We start from the raw sequence: 13,493 nt of genomic DNA, 5'->3' as shown, positions 1-13,493 counted from the left end.
TACCGCAGGAGCCCGACTTTGCCTGGCTTTGTCCCCTCCTTGGCCCCGAGGCTGTCCTGAGAGCGCGGCGCCCCACACACCTGCTGCCCGCACGGAGTCGGCGGGAGAGGAGGAGCGAGGGCGGCGAGAGGCCCCCTCCCCGGGCTTGCCGGCCTACCCGCCTCCGGGCGCCCCGGGGAACGCGCGGCGGGACCCGGGGTTGGGTGCGGGTCAGGGCGGCACCTCCGGGCCCAGGCCCCCAGAGCCCCTTGTGCTCCCAGCGGGAGGCGGGTCCTAGGAGAGGGCTGGGCCGCACCGCCTCGCCGCCCCTGCCGCGCCGAGCCCCGCGCACGCTGCCCCGGTCGCCCCGCCGGCAAGCAGGCAGGCAGGCAGGAGCCCAGCCGGCCGGGAGGGGGTGCTCGCCGCCCCGCGCCCGGGCCCGCGCGTTGCCGGGCAGCAGCTCCGAGGCTCCGAAGGGGGCGGAGCGGCGAGGCGGGCGTGCGGCTGGCGCCCCTGTCCGCGGTTCCGGCCCGGCCCGCCCCCGCCTCGCCGGCCTCCCTCCGCGCCGGTGCGCGGCGCCCCGTCCCAGCCGCAGCCGCAGCGGCCGCCCCTCCCGGACCTGAGAGCCGCTGAGCCGCGAGGCCGGGCCGGGGCGCCGGCCGGGAATGCCGGGGGCGCGGCGCCGACGCCGAGGCGCGGCCATGGAGGGGAAGCCCCGCGCCGGGGTCGCGCTGGCCCCGGGGCCGAGCGGCCGAGGGCCTTCCGCCCGCCGCGCCCGCCGCCGCCGCCCGGGGCTGCTGCTCCCCGGCCTCTGGCTACTGCTGCTGGCCCGGCCGGCCTCGTGCGCCCCAGGTAAGCCCCGCCGAGACCCTCGGGACGCGGCCGCGACCCCGCCTGCCTTTATCGCTGCTGTTTTCAAAACCCCGACTTTCCCCGCCCATCCTCTTTTATTCTCCAGCTCCCTCGCCGTCCTTTCTGGAAGATGCTTTGCCATTCTTCTGGGGCCCAGCAAATAAAGGCACGGGGGAAATAAATAATTAAAACGAACAAGCGAGCGGCTTCTGGCCGGTCTTGCTAAGGGGTCTGCAAAGCTATTCTCTTGTCCATGGAGCCCGAAGCGGGTCTGGTGGCTTCATCTCAGAATGTGCCTGGTGTTTCCTGCAGAATGCAGGCAACGGAGTGCTTTTTTGTCAAGGCTATATGATGTGGCATATCGAATGTTTTGAGATACTTTATTGTCGGGGCGAAGGGGTGCATTCGGGGTGTGCTTTAGAAGAGTATTGCATTACCGGGACAAGCCCAGCGTCCCCCAGATGCGGGCAGGCCGGCCGTGTCCCCCCGTGCAGCAGGACACAAAGAACATTCAAAGAAAACCTCTTGGAAAGCGCCCTGGCCACGGATCTTTCCAGGGAAATAGCTATTGGTATTACTTCTGCAAGGCATTATTAGTACAATGGAGTGTGAAAATATTTTGATTTTTAAGTGTCAGGGCTTGAAAGGAGTAAGGGCTGTTTTTATAACAGATGCAATTTAGTGACTGTTCATCAGTATGGAATGAAGAGGCATGATTTATGAAGAAGCATGAGGGTTTTGTTTTGGAAGAAATGATTTAATTCCTATTGCTTCTCCAAAATGTTTATTTGTCCACCCTGAGCCTGTACACAGGATGGTCTGGAAACCGTCTCTGAGCTGACACTGCAGGCCAGCGATTGCCCCAGCACAGGCACTTGACCACTTCGAGGCGGAAAAGGAAAGGTGGAAGGAGCAGCTCGGGGTAGAGAGCTGCTGCACACAGAACAAAAAACAGAAAGCCGTGAACGCTGCTCCGAATCCTCCCTTCTCGTGGGAGCAGGGCCAAAGGGCTGCTCAGTGGCTGGGAGGAATTGGAACACATTTGAAGGTGTCCCTTGGACCTGTGAGAATTATAACCAGTGCCCTAAAGGGGATGGTACAATAGAAGCACAGGGAGGACTTCAGGGATCATGGAACAGTGCCACTCTGCTTACCAGAGAGGAAACTAAGGCAGAGAAGCGCCTTGCTCAAGGTCACAGTCATCACTTTCCCCGCCCCCGACACCCGCTCTTGGCCCATAGACATATCCACACCTGAAGCCTCTGCAGAGATTTCCCATAGCTGGGTGGCACCAGGGTTGGGGTGACAGAATGAGTCTCTTTTAGGCAGTATACAGCTAGTGCAAACTCCTTACTGTAACCTAGAACCTACTGTCTCAGTCCTGCTCCTGCGAGTTCCAGCCCTGCGTGTCCAGAGGAGAGGAGATGATTGTGAAGGGTCTCTTGGCTTTAGTCAACAAAGAGAGCCCATCTGATACTTGTGGATTCATCTGTCATAGGACACAGCAGATAAATGGCTTCCATCTCCTGAGTGCTTTTTTGTGTGCCAGGTGTTGAATTTTATATACTTGATCCAATCACGTTGTGAGTTAGGCATAGTTATCCCCATTTTACAGATGAGGAAACTAAGGCTTTGAGTTTAGGTTGGTTTGGTTTCAGAATCTATGACACGCTTCCCTTCTGTGCCTGATGGCTTCCCCATATGAATGTGGCCATCTGGGTATACTGCAGAGGTTGTGGAGAATATAAGTGCTTCTTCTGGTAACTTTAAAATAAATAGTGGAGCTGTTTGTACTGCCCACCCCTTTCTCTTCTTTAGAAGTCCTTTCCTGCTTCCGCTCTACCCCAATACAAATATTCAACCTGGAGACATGAAATTAATTATATTTCCATTCATTCTAGAGCTGACATCATGGAAACAGAGACTTCATCCTTTCACTAGTTTGTATATTGGCTTCAGCCGCTGCCAGGCTCATAGACTAGGAACTAAGAAGTGGAGGGCACGGCTCCTGTGCTCCAGGATCCAGCTGGAAACACAGAGCAGTGAAGGAAGTACAAACCCTTGTACAGACCATTCCCGGACAGGAAAGGCAGGATTCCTCATGGATGACCTGCTGGGGGTCAGCCCATCTACTTCTTGAAGACTGTGAGGAACCATCTTGGTGGAGCGTGGCTTCCTGATGTAGCTAGGGTGTGTGTAGGGCGCCTAGGTGGTGCTGTGGATCCTGGGAAGAGGGTGCATTGCAGTTGCTTGGGCCACCCTCCCCGTCCTGAGTATGGTATTTTCACCAGGAGATTTGGAAGATAAGAAAGCTTTGCTGAACACTGCTATGGTGGTTGGTTCTCTTTCTAAGGAATAAGCAGTGCTAGTCAGAAAATGGCATGGCTTAGCCCTGTTTTGGATTTCCTCCGTGAGGCAGCATTCCCTTCCGTGGCTGGCTGAAAGCTAGCTATCTCCTTCAGCCGGCTTCTCTTACTAAGTTTTGTTCAGTAGAGTCCACCTTCCAGGTGGCCTCCTTATTACAGTCTTTGGTTAAATCTCTATGTTGTATCGATTTCTTGTCTATTTCTATTTCATTCAGCATTTTGGTTGTGTTTTTGTTTTTTTATTTTTATTTTTTATTTTTTATTATTATACTTAAAGTTCTAGGGTACATGTGCACAGCGTGCAGGTTTGTTACATATGTATACATGGGCCATGTTGGTGTGCTGCACCCATTAACTCGTCATTTACATTAGGTATATCTCCTAATGCTATCCCTCCCCCTTCCCCCAACCCCACGACAGGCCCCGGTGTGTGATGTTCACCACCCTGTGTCCAAGTGATCTCATTGTTCAGTTCCCACCTATGAGTGAGAACATGCAGTGTTTGGTTTTCTGTCCTTGCAATAGTTTGCTCAGAATGATGGTTTCCTGCTGCATCCATGTCCCTACAAAGGACATGAACTCATCCTTTTTTATGGCTGCGTAGTATTCCATGGTGTATATGTGCCACATTTTGTTAGTCCAGTCTATCATTGATGGACATCTGGATTGGTCTTAAAAAGCTTTACTAGTTTGGTCTTAACCATTGACTGTTGTGGAAACAACTTGTAATACTTTGGACTTACTTTTGAACGCATTGCTCTTAAGTGATTAGCCATCCACAATATAAAAACAAAGAATCATGCCCCGTTTCTTCACCTTATTCAGAGATAAGTTTTTTAAAAGTAATAGTTATTAGGAAATAGATTGCTTTGTAGGGAATTTGGAAATTACTGAAGGGTACAGAAACCAGTCACCCATAATCTTACAGCCTATAGGTAACACTAAGTAATTTTGTCCTTTTTTTGTTGTTAACGTTAAAAAAAGAATTATATGCACAATTGTATTTACTACCATTTCCACTCTACATTTAACTTAAGCATTTTTCCATTCATTAAGTCTTATTTGGAAACAGTTTTCTATCCTAATGATTTGTTCTTTTATTTCCATTTTTTGGGTTGCTGTAAGTAATGCTGATGGGCGTGCTGGCTCATGCCTGTAATCCCAGCACTTTGGGAAGCTGAGGTGGGCAGATCACCTGAGGTCAGGAGCTCGAGACCAGCCTTGCTAACATGATGAAACCCCGCTTCTAATAAAAATACAAAAATGAGCCAGGTGTGGTGGCACGCGCCCGTAATCCTAGCTACTCAGGAGGCTGAGGCAGGAGAATTGCTTGAACACGAGAGGCAGAGGTTGCAGTGAGTCGAGATGGTGCCACTGCACTCCAGCCTGGGCAATGGGCAAGACTCTGTCTCAAAAAAAAAAAAAAAAAAAAAAAGAACCAAGGCTTTGTGTATGTTTCTTTCTGTGTGTTTGTATTTTCTTGAGTTACATTTGTGGAAGGGGTATTAAGGAAATGTGATTAAAATGTAAGGCCCACCAGGCTGGATTTCTGCATGTTTTGTTCAAAATGCTGGGCACTTAGTAGTTACTCAGTATGTGATTGTTGAATGAAGCAATTTTTGAAAGTTATAACGCTGACATAAGCCCTTGAAGCTTACGCAGGGGCCTTCCATTATCACTTGCATTAGTATTTCACTTCATCACTGGCATTGAATGTTACTTTAAAAGCCTTGTTAAATAAATTTGTAATACATTGTTTTAACCTGCAGGGTTTTACTGCTTTAGAGTTGGGTATTTTTTATTTTGTATATGTAGTTTGAATTTTCTCTGTATTTTTATTTATTTACCTGTTGTAGCATAGATATGTATTTAAATCTTTATGTATCAGAAGGATAGCAACCGTTTTTCCTTCTGTTTGTTGCGTTTTCCCCCTTCCAAAGGAATTTCTTTTAAATTTTATGTAATTTTGAAATGTAGAAGTTTTTGGTTATTTTGATTAGCAAGATCTGCCATTTGTTCTTTTAATAATTTTTTATTGCATTTATGCTTATGGTGTGTTAAATTTTTATCTTAATGTGCTATTATTGGCCATTTCTAGGTGAATATTTATGCTTTGTGAGTAGTTTAGTATATTATAAACAAATACTTAAATGTTTCAAAAGTGTGGCCCCTAGGCCTCCTGCATCAACATCATGTAGGGATGTGGGGGTGCTTGTTAAGAATTTAGATATCTAAGACTCACCCTTAACCTCTAAATTAGACTCTTTGGTGGCAGTGCCTGGGAATCTTCATTTTAGTAAGTTCACGGCTCATTTTTAGCCACTGAGCATTGGAACCACTGATCCAGATACTGTAAACCCAGTAACTGAAAATTAACAGTATTTTGAAGATATAGAAGTCCTTCCTTATCTGCAAGGGTGTGGTCCAAGACCCCCAGTGGATGCCTGAAACTTTGGGTAGTCCTGAACTCTGTATATACCATGGTTTTTTCCTGTATGTACATATCTGCAATAAAGTTTAATTTAAAAATGAGGCACAGTAAGAGATTAACAATAATAACAAAACAGAACAGTTCTAAGTCTACTGTAGTAAAACATGAGTATGCTGTATCTCAGAATACCTCAAAATATCTTCAAACCGCAGTTGTCCTCTGGTATATGAAACCTCGGAGGAGGGGGACTACCATTTAATATCTTGGAATTGTCTTTTCACTGTTAGAACAGTGTGAAATCGTTATGTTGAGGTCAGGCGAGGTGGCTCATGCCTGTAATCCCAACACTTTGGGAGGCCAAGACAGGTGGATCACCTGAGGTCAGGAGTTCGAGACCAGCCTGGCCAGCATGGTGAAACCCTGTCTGTACTAAAAATACAGAAATTAGCTGGGTGTGGTGGCAGGTGCCTGTAATCCCAGCTACTTGGGATGGTGAGGCAGGAGAATCTCTTGAACCTGGGAGGCAGAGGTTGCAGTGAGCTGAGATCGCGCCACTGCACTCCAGCCTGGATGACAGAGCAAGACTCCGTCTTAAAATAAAATAACCATTTTTTGTTATATGTGTTTGCTTGGGTTGGGAGTGAAAGGGTGCAGAGGAATGCATTTTCAATGCTCGCTCCTGCCCATTTGGGAACAGCTGCTGCAGCCCTTGTCAGGAAGTGCCTCACTTAATTCTGAAAACAGAACCCAGCCAGGGAGTTATTAAAAGTCACTAGGGACCTGGGAGCCACAGGTTTTCTATCAGTGCCCTGAATGATAGAGGCAGCTAATTACTGTCTTTATAATTACACTAGGTTGATTTTCCCAGATAGAAGACACTGTTCTAACTGATCTAATTTGTTTTCAAGTTGTGACCACCCACCTTTCATCTGGAGCTCACAATGTAATTTCTTTTTCTTGTTGTTAGGCAGCAGGATTTGTTAAAAGGTGAGTTAGAAAACCTGGGTGTGTGCATTTCTGCCCGTAACTTTGTGACTGTGGACAAGTTACCTTGTCCTGGGTTTCCTCCTCAGTGTAAGAAAGGGTTAATGAGATTAGCGCTAATCTCATTAACCCTCTAGCTCCTTGTAGCTCATTTCTCCCTGTAGCTTCTACATATCAAGTCAACATCTTGGATGTCTTGGAATGCACTTACTTATAAGCAGCATCTGTCCTTTTTCTATTGGGTTGTTGTGAGTGTCATTTCTCCTTGCCTGGTAGATGTTCTAGGCCAGTGACCTGCTGAAGGCAGCTCATTCTTACCATTGCAGATGGCTCTTCTTTTTAAAAATTCCCTTTGTTCTTCCCTCTTGCATCCATACACTCAGGACACATACTTTGCTTTCTCTTATTCTTTCTCTTTGTCTCTTTCTTTTTTCCATCTCCTTTGTTAGCTTCAGGCAATTACTTCTCATTAGTGAAAATCTAATCTTGTGGTCCCCACACTCTCAGCATCATCACTGCCTGGTAGCTTGTTAGAAAATGCAGAATCTCAGGGCCCACCGGCGACCTTCTGAATCAGAGTCTGCATTTAACAAGATCCCCCTGGTGATTTTGCACACACAATTGAAGTTCGGGAAGCACTGGGCTAAGAGGTAAAGTGCCTCCTGTTCCAGCCTTCTGGGAATAGGTATTGTTGGAACATTGAAGGCTAAGTCAGCCTGGACTAACTCTGGAGCTATACAAATCTCCAGAGATGTTGAGAGACACCTGCTTTTGGGACTAAGTCTGTGTAAATAGTATGCAAGAGCCATATTTTATTTGACCAGGCAACTAGATTAGAATGGTCCCCTAGACCTGCTGTTTTCATTCATTGCAAGTATTTGGTTGTTAAAACACCAAGATACAGGCTGGATGCGGTGACTCACGCCTATAATCCCAGCACTTTGGGAGGCTGAGGCAGGCGGGTCACTTGAGGCCAGGAGTTGGAGACCAGCCTGGCCAACATGGTGAAACCTCGTCTCTACTAAAAACACAAAAAAATAGCATGGCATGGTGGTGGGTGCCTGTCATCCCAGCTACTCAGGAGGCTGAGGCTTGAACCTGGGAGGCAGAGGTTGCAGTGAGCTGAGATCGCACCACTGCACTCCAGCCTGGGCAACAGAATGAGACTCTGTCTCAAAAAACAAAACCAAACCACTGAGATACTACCGTAGCAGTTGGTAAATAGCTGCTGTACTGAATATTCCTTGCTCCCCACCCCCAAGTACCCTAAGCCTCCCTGCCGTCTTTCAGGACTCTTCTCCCAAGGACCACGGCCACCTTCCACCTCACTGAGATCCAGCGACTGAAGGGTTAACGCTCAGCAAAGCAGGCGCCTCAAGGACTCTGCTTTAGTTTTTTGGCAAGGACCATTCTGGCAGGTGTGAGGTGCTAGCTCATTGTGGTTTTAATTTGCATTTCCCTAAGGATTGGGGATGCTGAGCAATTTTTACCTGTTGACCATTTGTGTGTCTCTTTTGAGAAATGTCTGTTCAGATCCTTTGCTCATAAAATTAGAATAGCTCCCTTTCCGACTGTCAGTGCTCATGCTCCACTGCTGTTAACTGTGTTGACTATCACCTGTACATTCATTCTTTTTTTTTTTTTTTTTTTTTAATATCTATCCCAGATCCAGTACTTAGAAAAAAAGTTAGGCTGGGTGCAGTGGCTCATGGCTGTATTCCTAGCACTTTGGAAGCCCAAGGCAGGAGGATTGCTTGAACTCAGGAGTTTAAGACCAGCCTGGGCAACATAGTGAGACCTTGTCGCTACAAAAAAATACAAAAATTAGCTGGGCATGATGGCATGTACCTGTAGTCTCAGCTACTCGGGAGGCTGAGGCAGGAGGATTGCTTGAGCCTAGCAAGTTGAGGCTGCAGTGAACTGGATTGTGCCATTACACTCAAGCCTGGACGACAGAGCAAGAACTTAAAAGAAAAAAAAAAGCTTGTTAAATGTTGCACTTGATGGTAGTTGAAGTCATAGATATGGAAGACACTAATGAGGGGGGAGCATGGAGAGTTAGGAGGCAAGGCGGCCAAGGACAGAAACCCTGAAACTAGCATGAAGGAGAGGGGAAGACAAAGAGGAGCACACAAAGGAAACTGACCATCATAACAAAATAGTGCTGTGAGAGCCGGGAGACGGGGAGAGGGTTTTCGTCTAGGTGAGTGATCCATCATGTCAAATGCTACTCTACCAAGCTGTTTCTTGAAGGATGGGATGAGGGCCAACTGATCAGAATCACCTGTTAAAAACCCAACTCATGGTCAAGCTAGGTCTACTGAAGCAGGTGATGCCCGAGGATTTCTATTTTTGAAACGTTCCACAAGCTCTTTATGTTATTCTTAGGCCTGGTGAGGTTTGAGTTACTCCCTATAACTTAATGGTGGCAGGAGAGTTGGTGGAAGTTTTAAAAACGTGTTTTAGACTTGATTGTGTTTGTAGGTTTCAAGAGTCAGTAAAAATACAGTGACTGGGCTGGGCACAGTGGCTCATGCCTGTAATCCCAGCACTTTGGGAGGCCCAGGCAGGTGGATCACTTGAGGTCAGGAGTTTGAGACCAGCCTGGCCAACATGGTGAAACCCTGTCGCTACTAAAATTACAAAAATTAGCCAGGTGTGGTGGCACACACCTGTAATCCCAGCTACTCTGGAGGCTGAGGCACAAGAATCGCTTGAACCTGGGAGGCAGAGGTTGCAGCGAACCGAGATTGTGCCACTGCACTGCAGCCTGGGTGACAGAGCACGACTCCATCTCAAAAAACAAAACAAAACAAAACAAAAACAGTGGTTGAAAATTTAAGAAAGTAGAAGGAAGGACCTGATGGCTAATTTACCGAAAGTGAGGAAGTTCACGTGGGCAGGCGGGACCACCCTAAGAAGAGTTAGGAAGAAGTCATATTGGGAGAAGGAATCGGAGGGACTGGTGGAAGGTTGGGAGTGAAGTCCAAGGTAATGGGGGTATCTGTGGTGATGTTAGGGAACCCGCCATGTGATTTTTGTCCTCTAGCACTTGACGTTCCAGTGTGTCTGGGAAAGGTGAGCCAATGGCCTGAGTCAGGGGTGGGGAATCACAGGGCAGGTGTGAAGAGCCAAAGGGGATTGAAGGAGCTGGCAAGAGGTGGTCTGGATGAGGTAGCATGGGGTCTAGTCTGGGTGAGGAAGGAGGTGAACCGTGGATGGAGCAGTGGGAAAGGGACTGGGAGGAGGGGTGCAGCTGAGATCCTAAGGCAGGTGTTGGGAGAGAGGTGGGAGAGGGCGGGAGAGAGGTGGGAGAGGGCGGGAGAGAGGTGGGAGAGGGCGGGAGAGGGCGGGAGGGATTGGGTGTCCTTGTGCTGAGGTTCAGAAGTGGATCATCTCTAGTTTTGGTCTTGGGTAATGAGCAGAGTAGGGTGTAGCGGTGGGAATGAGTTGTTGAAGTGGAACATGGAGGAAGGCTTTAGGGTGAATAACTTCTGTGGATGCTGAACTTGCCTGGAGAGAGGAAGAAAGGGCTGTGAGCCAGGCACCAGCCCCTCAGTGAGGGAAGGAAAGTTCCCAGAGGACTGTGCATGGGAGGGGAGGAAGTCCCTCTTGAATCTATCCACTGTACTATCGCTGCCACCACCGCCCTCATTCAAGCTCCTATCCTCTTTTCTCTAGGTGACTATCGCGGCCTCCACTTCTACTCTCGCTTCCCCCAGTTCATCCTCCACCTTCAGCGGGAAGGGCCTGCTAGGAACAGGTCACGTCACTTCCTCCTGGCTTGACTGTCTGCAGTGGCCCCCATGGTTTTCATTATGCTCCAAGTCTGAGTCAAAGCCTGTGCGCTCAGATAGCAGGTGTACAGGGCAAGAGTTGGGGGTCTAGGATGTGGGCAAATGAGCACGGAAGGTGCAGAATATTCTACATATTAGTACTGAAAGGGGCCAAGAAGATCTTTCAAGGAAGAGAAGGGAAGTAATGTGATTTGGAGGCTGAGTTTTGCCCTCTCGAGGTTGAGGTCCAGCTGCAAGATGATTTCTCAACCCTAGGGGGTGGGTTTTGTTGTGACAGATAGCCGCTGACTGGGTAGGACTCAGCCCCTCAGAGGGCCAGCCTCTGCGTAATGAAGGGTGCTGTGTGTGCGCAAGGAGTGAAATAACGTAGGAAGAGGGAGTGGTAAGGTAGAGGCCATCTGTGCAGGTGAGGACTAGGAAGAAGCCAATCTAGGGTGGGGTTGGAAAGGGAGACAGAGAGGGCAGGAGTGAAGGCTCCTGGGGGCTTGGAAGGGATGGGATCTAGGGCAAGAGTGGAGGGGTTCATTTGAGAGAGGAGGAAAACAGAAGGAGAAACAGGTGGCTTGTCTGGGGACAGAGATGTATGGGGGAGTGCGGGTCTATTCGTGGAGGGTGGGAGGCGAGCAGATCTGGAGAGAGGACGACAGCGTGGGGGGATTGGGAGCTTGAGCAAACACAACTGGCTTCCAGAGGAGAGTGAGAAGGGATGAGTGAAAGAATTGCCAGGCAGTGGCAAGGGCCCAGTTGAAGTTGGAAGGCCAGTCTTGGTCGCAGTCCAGGCGGATGCTCTGCTTGTCCCTCCAGCAGCCTGGGTGGCCCAGAGCCTTGGCGGAAGATAGGCCACAGCGGTCCCAGGGTGTTGTGTCGAGGGCAGGGCAGCTGGGAAGGCTCCTCGCTCCTGGTGGTTTCCTGGTGGTTCCCAATCCTTTGGAGTTACTTGAAAACTCTCGTTGTTCTTCTTTCTTCTTTGTTCTCTTGTTTGGGCTGAGGAAGGAACCCTTCCTCACTTACTGTTTTGGGTGCTCAGATTAATTGTGGAGCCAGACAGTCTGAAGAGCTACTTTAAAACACTGGGTAAATACTGTTGGGGAGCTTTCAAAGGGGGAAGCCCCAAACATGCAAAACAGATGATCTTATGGAGCCAGCTTCCAGGGGAACTTGGGCAAAGCCCAGGAGACAGGTCTGAGCAGGTGGGAGGTTGCCAGGTCCTTGCTGCTCCAAGTGTGGTCCCCAGATCAGCAGCATCAGCATAGCCTGAGAGCTTGTCAGAAATGCAGAATGTTGGACCCCACCCCGGACCTACTGCATCGACTTTTTGAAAGCATCTCCAGGTGACTTGTATGCACGCCAAAGCTTGAGAGGCTCAGAACTGTGCAGTTCCTCATTGAAGTTGGGTGTATTTCAAAGATTTTTGGTTCTCAAATTAGTGGAGAGTCCATAGCTCATAAAAATGCAGCCCAGATCTCAAGTCATCGGACAAAACTGAGGGTAGGAGCAGTAGCGGGTTCAGAGCTGAGCTGGTGCCTGGTTGGATGTGCTGCTCAGAGAACCGCCCCTGCCCTGAGCATGGTCACAAGCCTTTAAGTCCGGTCCTGAGTTCCCTGAGCTGGTGTTAGCAGGTGTTAGGGTGGTTGACTACCAAGAATTACAAAAGTGCTTGGAGATAGTTGAAGCAAAAGGGTGTCAAAGCTGAGGCAGAGGCGAAAGCAACCCACGTGTCTGTGGACAGATGAATGAATAAACAAACTGTGGTCTGGAAGGAAGTGGGGATGGTTAATAGGTACAAAAAATAGAATGAATAAGTTGCTTTTATATAGGAAAGGAAAATTTTTAAAAAAGGAAAAGAAAGTTAAGAATGAATAAGACCTAGTATTTGCTAGCACAACAGGGTGACCATAGTCAAAAATAATTTAGTTGCACATTTAAAAACAGCTAGTATAATTGGATTGTTTGTAACACAAAGGACAAAGGACAAATGCTTGAGGGGGTGGACGTGCCATTTACCTTGATGTGATTATTATGCATTGCATACCTGTGTAAAAGCATCTCATGGGCTGGGCACAGTGGCTCACGCCTGTAATCCCAGCCCTTTGGGAGGCTGAGGTGGTCAGATCACCTGAGGTCAGGAGTTTGAGACAAGCCTGGCCAACACAGTGAAACCCCGTCTCTACTAAAAAAATACAGAAGTTAGTCAGGCATGGTGGTGCAGGCCTGTAATCCCAGCTACTTGGGAGGCTGAGGCAGGAGAATTGCTTGATCCCGAGAGGCAGAGATTGCAGTGAGCCGAGATCGCATCACTGCACTGCAGACTGGGAGACAGAGCGAGACTCCATCTCAAAACAAAAACACAAACAAAAACAAAACTCATATAACCCATAAATATATATACCAACTATGTACCACAAAATTGAAAATAAATAATTTTTTAAAAATGTGGTCTAGCCATTCAGTGAAATATTATTCAGCCTTAAAAAGGAAGGAAATTCTGACACATGCTGCAACATGGATGAACCTCAAAGACGTTATGCCAAGTGAGATGAGCCAGTCACGAGAAGACAAATACTGTAGGATTCCACTTATATGAGGTCCCTAGAGTAGTCAAAGCCATGGACACAGGAAGTAGAAGGATGGCAAGGGTCTGGGAGGAGGGGGAATGGAAAGTTTTTGTTTAATGGGGACAGAGTTTCAGCTTTGCAAGATGAAAGAGTTGAGGCTATCAGTTGCACAGCAATGTGAATATACTCGACACTGTGGAACTGTACACTTAGCAATGGTTATGATGGTCAATTTGGGGGAGCTAAATGATAACTTATGAACACAGAAAGAGTCAACAGACACTGGAGCCTCCTTGAGTTGGATGGTGGGAGGAGGGCGAGGAGCAGAAAAGAGAACTATTGGGTATTGGGCTTAAAACCTGGGTGATGAAATAATATGAACAGCAAACCCCTGTGGCACCTGTTTACCTGTATAACAAACCTTCACTTATACCCCAAACCTGAAATAAAGTTAAAAAAAGGATGCTAAAGAAAATAATAAGAAGAAAATATTATTGGAGCACAAGGTTTTTTTTTTTTTTTTTTTAGA

At 48.1% G+C, this 13,493-nt stretch overlaps 1 protein-coding gene across 2 annotated transcripts in view; it reads left to right on the top strand.

Annotated features, from left to right (window-relative positions):
• Positions 1 to 595: 595 nt before the first annotated feature.
• Positions 596 to 13,493, top strand: part of KIAA1549 (KIAA1549 ortholog) — a 143,614-nt gene continuing 130,716 nt past the window's right edge. For both annotated transcript variants that reach the window (XM_025380897.1, XM_025380896.1), the window contains exon 1: positions 596 to 831. In XM_025380897.1, coding sequence (XP_025236682.1) covers positions 645 to 831 — 187 coding nt within the window. In that variant the 5' untranslated portion in view covers positions 596 to 644. The remainder of the gene's footprint in view (positions 832 to 13,493) is intronic.

Source organism: Theropithecus gelada, chromosome 3 (assembly GCF_003255815.1).
Source record: "Theropithecus gelada isolate Dixy chromosome 3, Tgel_1.0, whole genome shotgun sequence".
Lineage (NCBI taxonomy): Eukaryota > Metazoa > Chordata > Mammalia > Primates > Cercopithecidae > Theropithecus > Theropithecus gelada.
Note: the sequence above shows the minus strand (reverse complement) of the source record. Positions and strands in the feature narration are given on the sequence as shown.